General features: G+C 44.7%; 1 protein-coding gene across 1 annotated transcript in view; it reads right to left on the reverse strand.

Moving 5' to 3' along the window:
* The window catches only part of LOC117210973 (B-cell receptor CD22), a 314,738-nt gene that overhangs the window by 87,717 nt on the left and 211,969 nt on the right, over window positions 1-15,052 (reverse strand). The window contains exon 7 of the mRNA XM_033454474.1: window positions 1,019-1,141. Within this exon, the coding sequence (XP_033310365.1) occupies window positions 1,019-1,141 (123 nt within the window). The remainder of the gene's footprint in view (window positions 1-1,018; window positions 1,142-15,052) is intronic.

Raw genomic sequence — 15,052 nt, forward strand, 5'->3', positions numbered from 1 at the left:
CTATGGGGTTTTTTTTTCGATCGAGAGGTTCGTTTCCGCCGGAAGGGAGCCGACCACTTCACCGTCGAGCTATCGATTACGGTCAGAGGGAAAAAAAAAACGCGACGAACGAATTCGAACGAGCCAACGACGTTCCACGTTCGTACAAGGAGATTTCCAATTATCGGGAATAAGTCGGTGGAACGCTTCGAAAGCGAAATCTCAATGGAGTCCCATTGATTTCTGCGAGGATAGGTGGATGAAAGGAACAAAAAAGAAGAAAGAAGAAAGAAAAAAGGAAGGAAGAAAAAGCACGACGAGAAAGAAGAAGTAGCGATGCGCGCGTGACCGACGAAAGGCCACGGAAGAGCGGAGAAGCCGTCTCGAAGCGTAGAATTTTTAATCTTGACGAAGCATTCACAACACGCCGGGTTAGAGGAACGAGAAAGAAGCACGCCATCGGGTTGCTTTCGCTACTCCACGAAAGATAATATCTGTCACGCATACTTATCCACGATGAGGGGATTCGCTCGCCTGGAACAGGGTAGGATTATTTATTGTTCTGACTTTCACTCCACGAACTCGCCATAGTCCTCTTCGGGTCGCCGCGGTATACACTAATGTGATTATACGATTTATCGTTTTGTTTTCTGATGACCGCGAAGAGACCGATAGTCTGGACGTTGATAGGAAATGGGAACACTCGATACCAGGATACCAATGGGGCAGATAATTCCGTCTTGGAATAGAAGATGAAAATATGCCGGTTATTCTAGGTTTTGTTTTCCTTGCTTTTTTTTTTTCTTTTTTAGGGGTAGCCACGTTGCGAATTAGTAGGAAGAAACGTAGGTTGGTTTCGAAAGAGATACTTTGCATTTTTATTAGAGACAATTGCAAGATGCGAATGTTCCGGTATAATATTTCTAAATATACATATATTTTTCCATATTTTCCATATTTCCTTTTAATCCCTGTGTTTTAGGTAGGTTGTATGTATAGCTAACGAAACATGGAATTCTTCGTTACTACTGTCACTTACCACGTTGCCAAATCGGTGTGCTAGCCGGATTGCTGTCCACTTCGCATTTCAGGCTGACGGACATCCCCTCGACGATCGGAATTCCAAAACCAGGTAAACGCGTTATCGCGAACGACGGAGTATCTGAAACAGGTATTAAGCAATTACTGTCAGCCCCAATACCGATAGTCGTTTGTCGATCACGTGTCAGCAGGAGAAAAGAAGAACCGCTATCTTTCGAATTCTTGCCTCGAATTTTCTCCAATTCTACGATTTCTCTAAAGCGAGCGAACACATCAAAGACGTAGAATAAAAATCCCAGCGAAAGATTTCTCTGTAGATAAAATACTGGAAAGAAAAAAGCGTGAAAACTAATTGTTCGAATATATAAGGAATTTTGAAGTCTTTTCGGTAAAAAGAGTTTGATACAACGAGGCTAAAGTTTCACAGAGTACGAACCGGAAAAAGAGTTTGGAATGTTCGAGGCCGTAAGGTATTTATATTTGTACACCGGACTGCGTCGTTATTATTGTTTATTAAAGCGCGCGGAGAAACTGGAGCGGTATGCAGGTCGATAAGACCAGAGCTTAGCGTCTTAACACAAATTGTATAGTAATGAGGTATCGCAAAATTTCGTGTTAGGTTGCCCGGGACGTAGGCTTAAGCAACAAAATCTGAAATGCGTTCTCTATACAAATAAATTCAACTTAGTCGAGTACAGGAAAAAGTCGATTAAGGGTAAACCGCGTTATGAAGATTCTCGCGTCGCTGCTGGTAACACAGCGAGGAAAAGCTGTTAACGTTATTTGCTCTCGAGTCCAAGTTACGATATTGCTTGCTTATTTTATTCGTAGCGTTTGTATCGTTGTACGAGGAAAATATTTAAGCTCGACTCTTAAATCTTCTCTGGAATTATACATCTCGCGATATAGAACGTCTTAAATATTCTTCGCATAATAAAAATACTGCTCCTTAATGCGAAAAGTAATTCTCCATACCGGAGAAATTTTTCATCCGACCACGATTATTCCTCAAACAGTGGTCTCTCGTTGATTCGGCGCTCGAAATCGGTCAGACCGACAAAGGACAAGAAAAAGCCCGAGAGGCAAAAAGAGGAATATCGAGCGGAACGAAAGCAAAAATCGCGCGACTTCGTAATAACCGAAACGAGCGACGGGGAGGAAACGAGCCGCTCCATTGCGGACATCAAACCTACTAATCGGCAAAACGGAACTGCGCCTCTGACGAACGAGCTACCCCTTCGCCCCGTTTTGTGGGCGACGACCATGGCGCGCTACTAGCGTTCCTTCCGCGTCATTAACGACCGACCTCGAACTAGGTGACAGAATCGGGCCGTATCCAGAACGTAGATGCACACATGCGCGTAAGCTACATAAAGGACACGTACATACGCGTGATACACACACATATAGGTACGTAAACGTATGTATACGCGATAGAATCGAAAGCGTTCGACGAACGAACGAGCAAGCCAACGACGAGCGAGCGAGTGAGCGCGTTTCGAGGCCGCGAGTAATTAACGAACAGCATAGGACAGTGAAAATTTTACGACCCACGGGTCGCGTGCACTCGTTAAAATCAGCCCTGTCTTTATTTCGCTTCGTTCCCCTATTTTTTCCTTCTCTCCGTCTTTCTTGCGCTCGATGTCCGGTCGGATGGATGACGATGGTCGTCCCATCCACGGCGGGGAACAGGCTGGCGCCTTCTCGCGTGAAATCAAAGCTTGACGTGGCGCCGTCCGAACGTTCGGTCGCGCGCTATATCGCGCTGTTCGTTCGGTTCGTTAATATTTCAGCAGCGCGCCGACGCGAGGATGCCGAGGAAAAGGGTGTCGAGGTCGCGAGATAAATTGGCGGTTGGAAAGGAAGAAGAGGCGACGTGGTAGGTTTAGAGGAACCGGTCGTAAGAGCAATGGAGACGAATCGCGTTGAAAAGGGCGAGAAGAGAATCCCAAATACATCGATGCGGGGGGCTGGAAGTAGCAAAGAGGGAGGAAAAGAGGAAAAAAGAAGCGAGAAGCTTTGCCTCCGACTACCGGATGGCTCCAAGTTATTCACTCGGCTATAATAGCGCGGTGCTGAGACAATGCAAGCTTAATGAAAGCCACCCCCGCTTCTTTTCATCGCGTCTCTCTCTTTCTACCGGTTTCGTTGCTATCTTCGTTCGTTCTCCTTGTCCCTCTTTCCGACTATCCTGCGAGCGTCTTTGTCGCTCCCGCCGTTTCTCCGTCCCTGTCGGTTTTCCCTGTACGTCTCGTGGGTCTTGCTCGACGCCAACGGGGATAACGCCACCGCCGCCGCCACCACGGCCGCTGTGTAGACTCGGCGCAGTGGCGTAAACACCAAACAAAGCAAACAATGAGACACAGAAGTGTCCCACAGACCTCGATCGCTTAATGAGAACTTTAAAGCGCCTCCGCAAACTACCAGTCTGCCTGTTTTAGACAGGATCAAAGGCAGCCGTATGTCTGAGTACACGATGTATTCGGAAATGTCTACCGACGCGATAGGGTTACGTTCTATTTATCGCGATAACTAGAACAGAAGCTTTTTCAAGATCGAATGCGAAACGTCTTTTCTAACGGAGTCTCGCTATAATTAAAACGCCAGTGGCCGATCAGATGTTCCTAACACGCGTATACCCGATGCAAATATTTCGAGATTGAAAATATCGTTCGATCGAACGAAATTCCACATCGCCGTTTAAACAGAACAATTAAACGTTCCCCAACGAACGTACCTCTTCATTAAATAATGGTCACACGTTTCCAGAATTGACCCAGGTATTTCTAAAACAGCCAGTGTGTACAAACACGGAGCCCGCAAATACACGCTCGCAGCGGTTCCCTTACGTGTTCTCTCTCGTATCGTTCTCTCGTTTGCCGTGTGCCCGATAAATCGCACGTCCGGGACTCGTTCGAACGCGAAATTCCTGCTCTATTTCTCCCTGTGCCCTGTGTAATTCCCTTTACGCGGGTCGTGAATTAACGCGAGACGAAAACGACGGCAGATTGTTGTCCCCATGGTGGCCGACTGTCGGTGTTTGTACCGGTTCGAAGAACTCGACGAGAAAGGGTGAAAGAAGGAGGCGAGCGTCTTCAAAGAAATTTTTCCTGCCGTATGCCATGGCTGTTGGAATGCTCGTAAACCTTACACGGGCCGTTAAGCAAACCTATACACCAAGGGGTATTTGCGACGGTACACCACCAGTCGTTCCAGCGAGAGTTGCGTAAAGCAACGTGAAAAAGAACGTACGAGTACGAGTTCGACCACGGTTCCACCAGCCGCTTGTAATTTGTATCGCGAGATAGCTGTTGCCAGCGACCGTGTTGCGGTCAAAGGGAATTCCTCTGGTCTGGAATTTTAAATCGAAAAAAGAAAGAAAGAAAAAAAGGGAATGGAAAGGAAACAACACGAAAATAGGGAAAAAAGAGAGAACGGATCGGAACGAATCAAACGTGACCGATTGTTTTGCCTGTGGCTTCCGGTGTTTTATGATACGACTGCGAAGAGGGATCGTTTTTTCCCGAGCACCGGGAATTTACAGTCAACTTTTTAATCAGTGTATAACGTAGAAGCAGCTGTTTTAACTAATTCCGTTTCATCGAAATTTTATTATTCTTTCCGTCGCGATAGTGATTTGCGAGGGAATGGAGAACGATGCAGCGAATATTCAGTTGTCCGATCGATCGGTTACCTATATTTTTTCCGAATAAACGGGAAAAAATGTGGCAGAATTGACAACTTTGCGACCATCGTCACGTAACGATACCGACTTCGCTATTAACGAAACAATAGGCGAGTGCAAATATTTGGCCGTCACACGTCCACCACGGTGAACGCAGAAAGCTCGCATACGCGGATGGAAACTATCGTGAAAACTCGTTTATGCAGGAAAAATCGTGACGCGGCTGTTAAATGATTCTTTGATGATCGAACGCTTTGCTGTATGGTATGCCGAAGTATTGCTGTGCGAATTAAGCATGCAACGTGTTGCCACTGCTATCGAATTTACTCCGTTTTTTAACGACATTGCTCGATAGACGTTCAAAAAGTTGTACTAATCGATAGTTATCGATTTCGATGAAATTTTTAGGAAAAAAAAATACCTGCCTTTTGGTAATATATTTGTTTCATACAGAATTGTACAAATACGAGAACGATTTTACGCGCTATAGCGTTGTTGTCGTAGCTGTTGTTGTTTGTTTATTTAGATCCAGGAGGTGTGTCCGATCCAATCAAGTGGACCAAATGAAAACCAATGTTTTCCGCATGGTGGAACTATCGACAAGGAAATCGATCGATCAATCGGAGAGTGAGTCAGTCAGTTAACACCCGGTAATCACCTCGCATCGTCAAATTTGTTTCAAAGAGGTACGCAATGTGGTGTTAACACAGATCGAGCGATTCCTCTGGAAAAATGACATCGCGTCGTTGAAAAATTGCAATACTCGCGAGCAGAGAAATAACAACTAAATTACTCTCTGTTTCTACCGGTCTTCCATACAACTAAATCCGGAACCGTAAATACATGTACACGTTGATGATCAAACTAACGATACTCGACGATAATTGACATCGAAATGAAAGAAAATTTTGCAGATATCCGGACAACCATTTGTGAAATATGTAATGGATCAGAGAAAAGTTCACGTTAACTCGATCATTCATTATGTAATTGTTCGCCATTACATTCGTCTCTTATATATATTGGTGTATATTTCAATGGAACTTATTCCAGCGGAAAACAATTCTATTATACAGAATATTTCGTGACATACAGGACGATTTAATCAAAAAATGACGCAGTCTGCAGTAAGCTATATTCTCAACTTCATAAATGAAATACCGATTCCGTCACACGTTTTGGAAAATAACCTGTGAAATGTCGCAGATCTCTATCGACTTGCAAGACTTGCAAGAATATTTTCCATACCGATGAATTCGAAGAACGCTATCAACTGCGTTCTAATTTTACGAAGATACGAATATTTCTTCAGCTCGTTCTATCTTAGGACGGAGCAAAAACGAAAATAGAACCAAGAATACGCTTTTACACTTTAAATTCATCGCCTTAGGTCGCTCAATTTTCATTTCGAGAGCATCTCGAACAAGAAGCGAGTAATTACGTGTTGCCGGGTGATTCTGTGAAAGGAATGCATTTTCGTCGCTTTCTGTGAAACAAGGAACGCGATGACGGCTCCCAGTATTCGTCTCGTAAACAAGTTTAAGTTCCGCTATATTGGATCACCGGTCATCGTGCCGGAGATGTAAGCGACTGAAACGCGTGCTTGGCTGGAAACGTTGGCCGATTGTTACGGATGCGTCCAGTGTCCCGAGCGTTGCCACTTTGTCCAGTGTGCATGGAACTTCATTTCGAACTACTCGTTTCGCGAGGAAACGCGAGGGTCCGGCGCGAATTAATAGAACATGCGAGCGGACTGGAATGTTTCGCAAGGTACTTCATGGTTAAAACGTTGCCACGGTTCCGCCTGTTTTAAGGGTCGGAATGTGGCACGGATGAAAATGACGTCCGACAGTTTACGGCTGGTTAGTCACGTTACGGTTTAATTAGGTAAAAGGTTATGATAGTGGTAAAGGGGAAAAGGAGAGGCTTGCTAGTGGCTTCATCGGAGAGACTTCGCGATGTTCGAGGACCACGGTAAAAACGACGATAAGAAATTTTATCAGAACGATGTTTTGGACGAGGTTTGCCAAAGCTGAAACTTTGTGACGGAATAAATAGCGGATTAAGCTTCGTTCCCAAGAAGCGAGAAAGATTTAATTATATGGCGACGTAACAATTTTGCAAAACAACAATTTTACGAAGGAGAATTCACGAAAAAATCACGTTTCTTCGTCCTCGAACTTGAGAAGCTTTAGTTCTTTAAGTAGTTCGCAAACTAGCTATTTATCGTACGTGTCTGCAAATCTCTCCGAGCCTTTATTTTCCTCTCAAAGTAAAAGGCACACGTACGACGCACACGATGCGATGCGATATTCTTCCGCGCGCTGAAAAAACAAACACGACGTTCCTGGTACGTATAAGACGCGGGAAATATGAAATGGCGAGGTGACGAGGGATCGACGGAAACGCGATAAAGCGGCGAGTACTTGGTTGGGTTAAGGATGAGAGGATTCGAATCACCGATCCTGCAAACGTAAGTGACTTGGACGGAGTAGTAAATTGTAATCGTGAGTTCGTGCAGTTTCTCGATCTCGAAGTTTGTAGTTACTCTCCGAAGTATTACCCAGGGAACCGTGGTAGCCTCGCTACCTGGCTAAGCATTCTCCTGTTTCTACCTAATTACCAAGTATCAAGTAAGCTTCATAAAGCTGCTATTAATCTTGCTCAAGCGCGCGGCAACGCCGAAATCCATAGGGTATCGCGGCAACGTCCTGCACGTTCGCACGATCTGCTGCATGATAACGTCGCGTTTGACGTGCGAGCAATTTACAACTAAATTTCCAAATCTTTGAATTTAAACGAGCAACAAGATCTCGCGATATCCGCGAGACAATTAAGAGAATACTTTGATGGGCCAATTTGTCAACTAACATCGCAAACTTCGCTTCTCAAGCAGTTGCTCGAAAGATTCGAAAATAGGATTTAAGTTGAGGATTTGCTTCGCACGTAAAGCGTAAATGAAACTTAAATCCTAGTTCGTTGATTATATTTCCTAAAGCTGTTATCGAAAAATGTGGATAATTGGAGAAGATACCTGTTACTAACGAACGATGCGTCAACCACGGTAGAACGAACCAGCTGCTGATCAGACACGGCCATTAAAAGTCTAAAGCAATCGGCGAATTTCAACTTTCACTTCTATCTACATTTTCCTTACATTGTAAAACCCGCTGACTTTCACAACCTCGTGTTAAACATTTCTTTCACTCGCGATCAACTGCGCTGATTTCGCCCTGCAAACGAGCGACGCGAAAGGAAAAGGGAGACAAGATTTCCCGGACGGTTTCTCCATTGCTGTCAACGGTACTGGCAGACACCCGATAACAAACCCACATTCCCGCGACCAAGCGTAGGGCGCATCTGCATTCATCGCGTAGATTCGGCGGCCCCGTAACAATTTTCATTAAACGACCTCAATAGGCAAGTTATACAGATGAATATAGCGTTCATCAGGGCTGGTGGAACGTCGCTATCGAGGCGGGGCGGCGCGTGTTTCGCCAGGACAAACCGGAAACGGCGACGATATTATACAGCCGGGTCGGCCGCAGTCGAACGAAGGAGGCGCGCCGCTGTTTCACAAATTTGCAACTTACTTTCGGTTTCGGGCGGTCCGTGCGGCAGGACGGTCGCCATAATTTAGACTCGAGTTTTCCCTGTATCTGTGTTAGTCAAATACGGCGAAACTGGTGCGCGTACAAGAGCTGGGATTAAAATCAGTCGGTTAACTGGCGTCCTTTGGCAAATAGAACGGAGACGAAATAACAAAGGAACAGGAAGGTTTTAGAGTCGTTGGAATATGTGGGAAAGTGGAACGGAGAATTTCTTATACATCCAACAGTTATGTACAATCGTGAAAAGATACTCGTACTGTTCAAAACGTTTCACGTGTACGAATAAGGTCGTACTGCATCACGTGCCATTTTCCGAGCGGCGAACAATGCTCGTAAATGAGATTATCTTGGCAGACGCGTGTCTCAGGTATCGAGATACGTCGAGTTAGAAAATGCATTTACAGAATAAAGAATTTACTTGGATGGCACATTCCTCCGATGACAAACGCGGACGAGTCGCTGCGGTATAAAAGAGACAGAAAGTAGAACTTGGATGAAACGAAGGGAATGGGAAGAAGAAAGAGAAGCTCGAGAATGGAAGAAGAAACGATCGAGAGAGCGGAAAGGATAAATGGCAAGCAGATTGGAAGAGATAGAAGCGAAGAGAGTTCGGCAATTCGGCAATTGGCACAAAGCAAATCGCGGCCTAATTAGAAGATAACATCGGTACTAGTGGCGGGTTCGCGACGCGTGCGAATGCCTCACGTGATTTGCCAGACTGTCACGGGATAATCAACGAACGGGTCTGCCGCGATCACGTTTACCTCCACCGGGTGCACCCGGTTGCCGTGGAAATAGCTTCTCGAAACGTCGCGATAATTAACCGGCTCGTCGACAGAGTCCAGAGAAGGCGTGATTCAGCTGGAACGAGACAGATATACGTACACGAACGCGCAGCCATACACGCACAAAGGTAGACAAGGGTAGAAATGGAACAGCGTTCGCCGGTGGAACGATTCAAAGGATAGACCGCGTTGTATAATTCATAGAGCGCGGCGCAAGCGAGAAAGATAGAAACGGAAAAATATAGGAAGAGAGAAGGAGCGGGAGAGAGGGCGCGGCGAAAGGCAGAAAAAAGAGCAGCGTTTCGTGGAAAAAGGTTGAAATCCATTGGCCAGCGAGGATATAAGACTATCGAAAAACGATTAATCCCTGAAGAGGATCACCGCACCGGATGAAAAGCGATATTACCCTGGGGGCCTCTAATTCAGCCTAATTGCTCGTTTATGCGAATCCTTGAAATATTCATGAAGCTTTATGAGAATTTTTCATCCCGCAGCTCACGCTGCTTCTTTCGAACTGTTACCCAAAGTGGGAGGGGGCTGCACGTGTTTCCGCCACGAGGCGCCACGCGATCGATCTTCCGTCGATACCAAAGCTACACCGGCAGTTTTGTCGAGGCGATGCGTTTGTGAAAAAGACACAGGCCGCTGACTTTATATCGAGGGATTCGTTTGAGAAACGACACGGTGTATCATCCTGCTGGCAGAGATTAAACGGACGAACTTAATGGGACACAGGTGACGGTTTCTTCGACCCGGTAACATGAAAGCTAAACGCTCGCGATGCATTTTAGGTGGATTCCGCTTGAAGCTTCGAGCGTGGAACTGGCACGGTTACGTTGTAACAGGTTTTTTCAGTCGATGTAGAGATACGGATGAATTACGTGCGAGTAATTACAGCTTAAGTATACAGACTGTGAACCAGGTATATTTGGACTGTCTATGGCTTGTTAAATAATGGCAATTAACTGTTATTTTCGCTTAAATATACCAAGTATGCGAGAAAGAGGTCGTACGTAGATGAAGATAGAAACGAAGAAAGTATGGGAAAAGAAGAGTTTGGAAGAGCGCGGGCACGAATCGTTGAAAGCGAAGATACGGAAGAACAGGAAACTGAAAATGTCGAGAGAAATTGGAAAGTTCGAGAAAAGGAAGATCGCGTCGGCGGGGTAACTGGCACACCGCGATTCCAGCGAAAGACGTTTTCTCATCGGCAGTTCATCGGCTGAGAAAGGGAGTGGAAGGGTACTTATGTTCAGCCACGGTACCAGGCAAGGATGGTAAAAACCACAGTTAGTTAGTTCCGGACTCCTTCCCTCGAAACAAATTGCGTTTAAAGAGGAACAACGCCGACGGACTTTCGCAGTTAAATCTCATCGGGTAGCTTTGAGCAAGTTTTTGTGGCCAATAAAACATCAGGAGGGGTTGGGTAATGTTTTCTACCCAAGTACTTTGCAGGAAATCAAATTGTCCGAGCGCGTTTCGCAAGTGTCGCAATATTTCCTGCGTGCGCCACCGACCTTGTACCGGATCAAACGGATTGGATTTTCAATTGCTTTCGGAAACGTTCCGACGATTGTGACCGTAGAACACCGCCTCGAGCCATCTACCTTTGGAAAGCATAGCACAGTTGCGTTTCAATTAATCGACTAATGAAATAGTTGCGAGAAAAAGGAAAACAGACAGAAAGAAAAGAGGAGAGTGGAATGGGGGAGGAGGAGGAGGAGGAGGAGGAGAGGGGAGAAAGGATATAAAAGTAGCGGAAATCAAAGAGTAGCAAGCAAGCGAACCTTTCAACGTTTCTGGGACGATACAGTAACGGGCAGTTCGCCTCGAGCGAGTTTACATCGCGTCGTTTCAATTTCCGAATGGGCTGATCAGAAGGAAGAAAGGCACATGCGAACGAACGAACGAACGAACGAACGAAAGAGCGGTAGAAACGGAGCACGGGAAGAGCAACGGGTTGGGAAAGAAGATCGTCGGAGTATTGCTTGGACGAACGGTCGCCCGCATCGAGGACAGTCGTTCATTTCGCGCGTACGCTAGCTCTTCCGGCGTTGAAAATTACGCAACTACTGGTTCAGGGAGCTGGCGAGGTTACAGACGAACGAAGGGACGCCGGTGGCAAAGGGTGGTCGATGGAAAACCGGGGAAAATGTGGGAAAAGCGAGCGCGATAGTTCGACATCGAGCTGTCCGAAGGAAAAAAGGAAACGAGCAAACAGGAAGGAAGCGGTGGAACTGATACAACGTTACGCGACGATACAACGAAATAAGCGGAGAGAAGAGATGGAAACCGACGCGGCACGCGTATATCAAGCTTTGCTTGCTCGCCGTGGGCCAGTTCATGCGGAAAAAACGTTTGCCGGCGACCGAGCATAAATAACCGGTCATCTCCAGGAAAAAAAAGCTTGATCGATCTGTTCAGGTTATTAATAAGTCGTCGAGCAGCCTGGAATACGGTTTAATGTCCGTTTGATGTTTAATCGTTACGTAATTCGTATCGTTATTATCGTCGCATTCGATACGATTTATTCGAGAGATAACGATCGAGAGAGATAAGTGGAACGAAAGAGAGGAAGATCGGCAGCCGGAAAACCAAGTTTGTATTCCCCGTATCTACGATTGCCAGAAACGTGTATTGTAAAAGTTACGCAATTAGTCTGTTAATACACGCGCCTCTTTAAACGAACGACGTTACCGTGTATCGTAATTTGCGCGTAAAATAGCGAGAAACGTATATTTAGAGATTTGAAAAATATCGAACTCTTTGCGAAAAACCAGTGGAAGAATACGAACGTCGAAGCCTGGACGGGAAATTAATTAGACTTTAAGTTGATTGGCTTAAGACTGGAAGTTAACTGAGAAGTTGACTGTTAAGGAGCTTCGCGGGTCTTCGTTTTTGTCTATGTTACACGTAGATCGAGAAAAGCCTGAAAATTTGTTTTTCCGGCTTTGATTAAGTGCTTCTTTAAATCACCTCTTTTTTTCAACGACGCTAACTAGCATGCTCTCGAGGAAAGACAAAAGAGTCGCGAAACTTTTAGTATCCGCATCTTTCTAGGGCCATCAAGTTTATAAATCTAGGTAATTAACTCTGCAGGAAGAAGTGTCCGTTTCTATCAAGCAAATGCCTGGAGGAGCAAAGTTTCCTTACAGATCTCTGGACATTGTTTAAGAAACATTTTCCTCCGGTAAAACATTCGCCATTGCCTTTTGCTTAATTATACGCTTCATTTAACCTTTTGACAAGATCAGAGAAAGCAAATGTTCCCTTTTAGAACTTCCAAACTGAGAAATTTCAATAAAACAGATACTTCGGAAACTCGAGCTTTCTTGGAAATATTTCACGTCGTTCTCTAAAGGTAATGTGAATTCCAAATCGTATTTTTCAACTTGCTTTTAATTTAGTAACAAAGTTCCGTCATTATTAAACAAATTTCTATAATTTATAAAACACGGGCTTAAATTCTTCGAAATTATTAAACGCTAGCAAATATCTCTCTCGGTATAAACAAATTTTAAATAATATACGGAACGTCGGCAAACTTTCTCTCTCGTTAAAATATCTCTAATCTACGGAACACTGATAAACGTTTCTGCTACCATAAAAGAGATTAGCTTAATCTTTGTTCGTTCGGTGAACAAAAACGATCGTACGAGAATCTTAAGCGTTTCCTAGGTGAAATAACAGCTAAAAATTGTCTAACAATCTCAAGCTGTTACTTCGTATTCGCAGAAGCGTAAAGTCGCGTTTCGCGATTTCCAGGACAAAAGCGTGAAACGTTACGACGTCGAGACGCGATTGTGCTTCAAAGCCACGACCTGTTTCGTTCCGCGTGAATGTTTTCGCTTTTAGCTCGTATCATCGTAATCCTGGACTTACGACACGGCATTTACCGTCCGTGGCTGACCGTCCTTACAAACAGTGGCTTTGAGCATCGAAAATTGAACGGCGAACGCTGAATTTCTCCCCTTCTAACGCCTTCATTTTCTTCCATTTGCTTCAACTTTGATTTCATTTAAATTTGCTTTAGCTTTAATTCTTCGGTTGCAAGCAAACTTACTCGATAGAGTTCTCTGTCGAGGTCGGTGTAGTTGAAACTCGATGCTTTGGACGTTAATCGCAGTTTCCTTTACCTTATAGAAACATCTTTTCCTCCGATTTCCAATTCTTAATGTTTCTTCTTTAAGATTCTTACAGTTCGTCGAATCTCTAGATCATTTAGTTTCTCAGTATATTTTTTCTTTATTTGCATATTTCGCTGTATTTTACTATTATTGTACCCTGTTCCTCTGATTTAATTCTCCGGTATTACATCTGTACAAAATGTCGTTAACGCGAGTGTAGAAGAGCGAACGTCCCGGCGATACAAGCAAACGAAAATAAAATTTACGTAATCGAACGATTTAGTTGTATTGAAATTCATTCTAAACATGCTCAGCGCTATTACCGAGCTACTAACAAGAAATCGCATACAAATATTTCTTACGATATAACTAAAATAAAACAGCCAGAGTACGCGATATTCCACTGGAGCCTGTTGCGGAATTTAAAAGATAACCTCGCAGAAGTACCCGGTGCTCGACAATTTTACGCTTACCATTTACACCAGTGAGCTAAATGTAAACTTAGATAGTTCTTCAAGAAAATCTTCTCTCTACGTGCTGTTCGTCGAACAGGCCTTGGAAACGACTGGACGTAAACCGTCGTAAAGAAACTGTCTGCACGCACGCGACTGCCAAGAAACACCGTTGTCATCGTGGTGTCGCCGGTTAAACCCGTCGTTACGTCCGAGGTTCTTGCGAACGAGCAACGATCTAAGGCAGCTACATCGAAAGACTAGCCGAGGAAAGTAACCCTTCGTCGTAACTCGTGCCGGTCGTTTCGGTTCACGGCGAACGACGATTTACATCGGCCGTAACCGCGAGAAAGGATTCCGGGAAATTGGATGTTACTTGGACATCTAGTCCGCCGTTTTGTTTCCTACACTCCCTCGGACAAGCTTATGGCCCGAGTCTGACTTTTCCGGCGGTTTCGAATGATCTCGTCTGGATAAAGAAAAAATCGAGGGACGTTGAAACTTACCAGACCACAACATGGTAAGCTTACGTGTATCGAGAGATAAGGTGATATTTATTTAGGTTTGCGAAGTAGGTTTACCGATAGCAGGTTGTTGGGTAGCTGGATGGAAGAAGAGAGGATATGTTTCTGGAATATCGATCGAATGGAGCGAATACTTTTGGAAATTAGGATTCGATAAGAGTGACCCTACGAGATTGGATTTAGTCTGACTTGTTAGGGTTTCTATGGTATCGATATTGTATTATGTTTCTTTCTGTGAGTTCTATCGCCAGGTATCAGATTCTGGGTCTCGGATTATCGCTAGACTCGTCTTATGGGCATCTGTCCTTCGCGATAATCGCGAGATCATCCTTTCTATATATTCAAACGTGAATAAATTGAAACGAGACTAAAGTCAAATTACACGTAATAGATCGTCGCAGATTAAATGGGATTTTCGTTTGCAATTATCTACGTCTTTTTACGTCGCTAGCTAGTATGCGACGAAATGCGGATCACGCTCGTAGAGATCGAAATTAAATCGGAAGAAATGCAGCCACGTGTCTGGAAGATGTAGAGTAAAGAAAGGCCAAAGGGATAATTACGAATTCCCGCGTAAATTACTTTGCACAAAAACTTGGTAGAAAATCTACATATCGTGCTAACGAAACGGCGAATTTTGCTCTTTGAAAGCCGAAAACGAGTGTCAACGCGAACGTTACATCGTGATGCAAGCGCACGACAAGGATTTTAACATTTTGCGGCAATTCCAGCGACAAAGGAAGCACACGGTGCCTTTCCCTCGTCAGCGATTCCGCGCGCGAAGGTGCCATAGCGCGGGAATTTGAAATTCAGATTAATACGGAACGCGTTCATCGTTAACACTGCAA

The sequence above is a fragment of the Bombus bifarius genome, unplaced genomic scaffold (assembly GCF_011952205.1).
Source record: "Bombus bifarius isolate JDL3187 unplaced genomic scaffold, Bbif_JDL3187 scf7180000008213, whole genome shotgun sequence".
Taxonomy (NCBI): domain Eukaryota; kingdom Metazoa; phylum Arthropoda; class Insecta; order Hymenoptera; family Apidae; genus Bombus; species Bombus bifarius.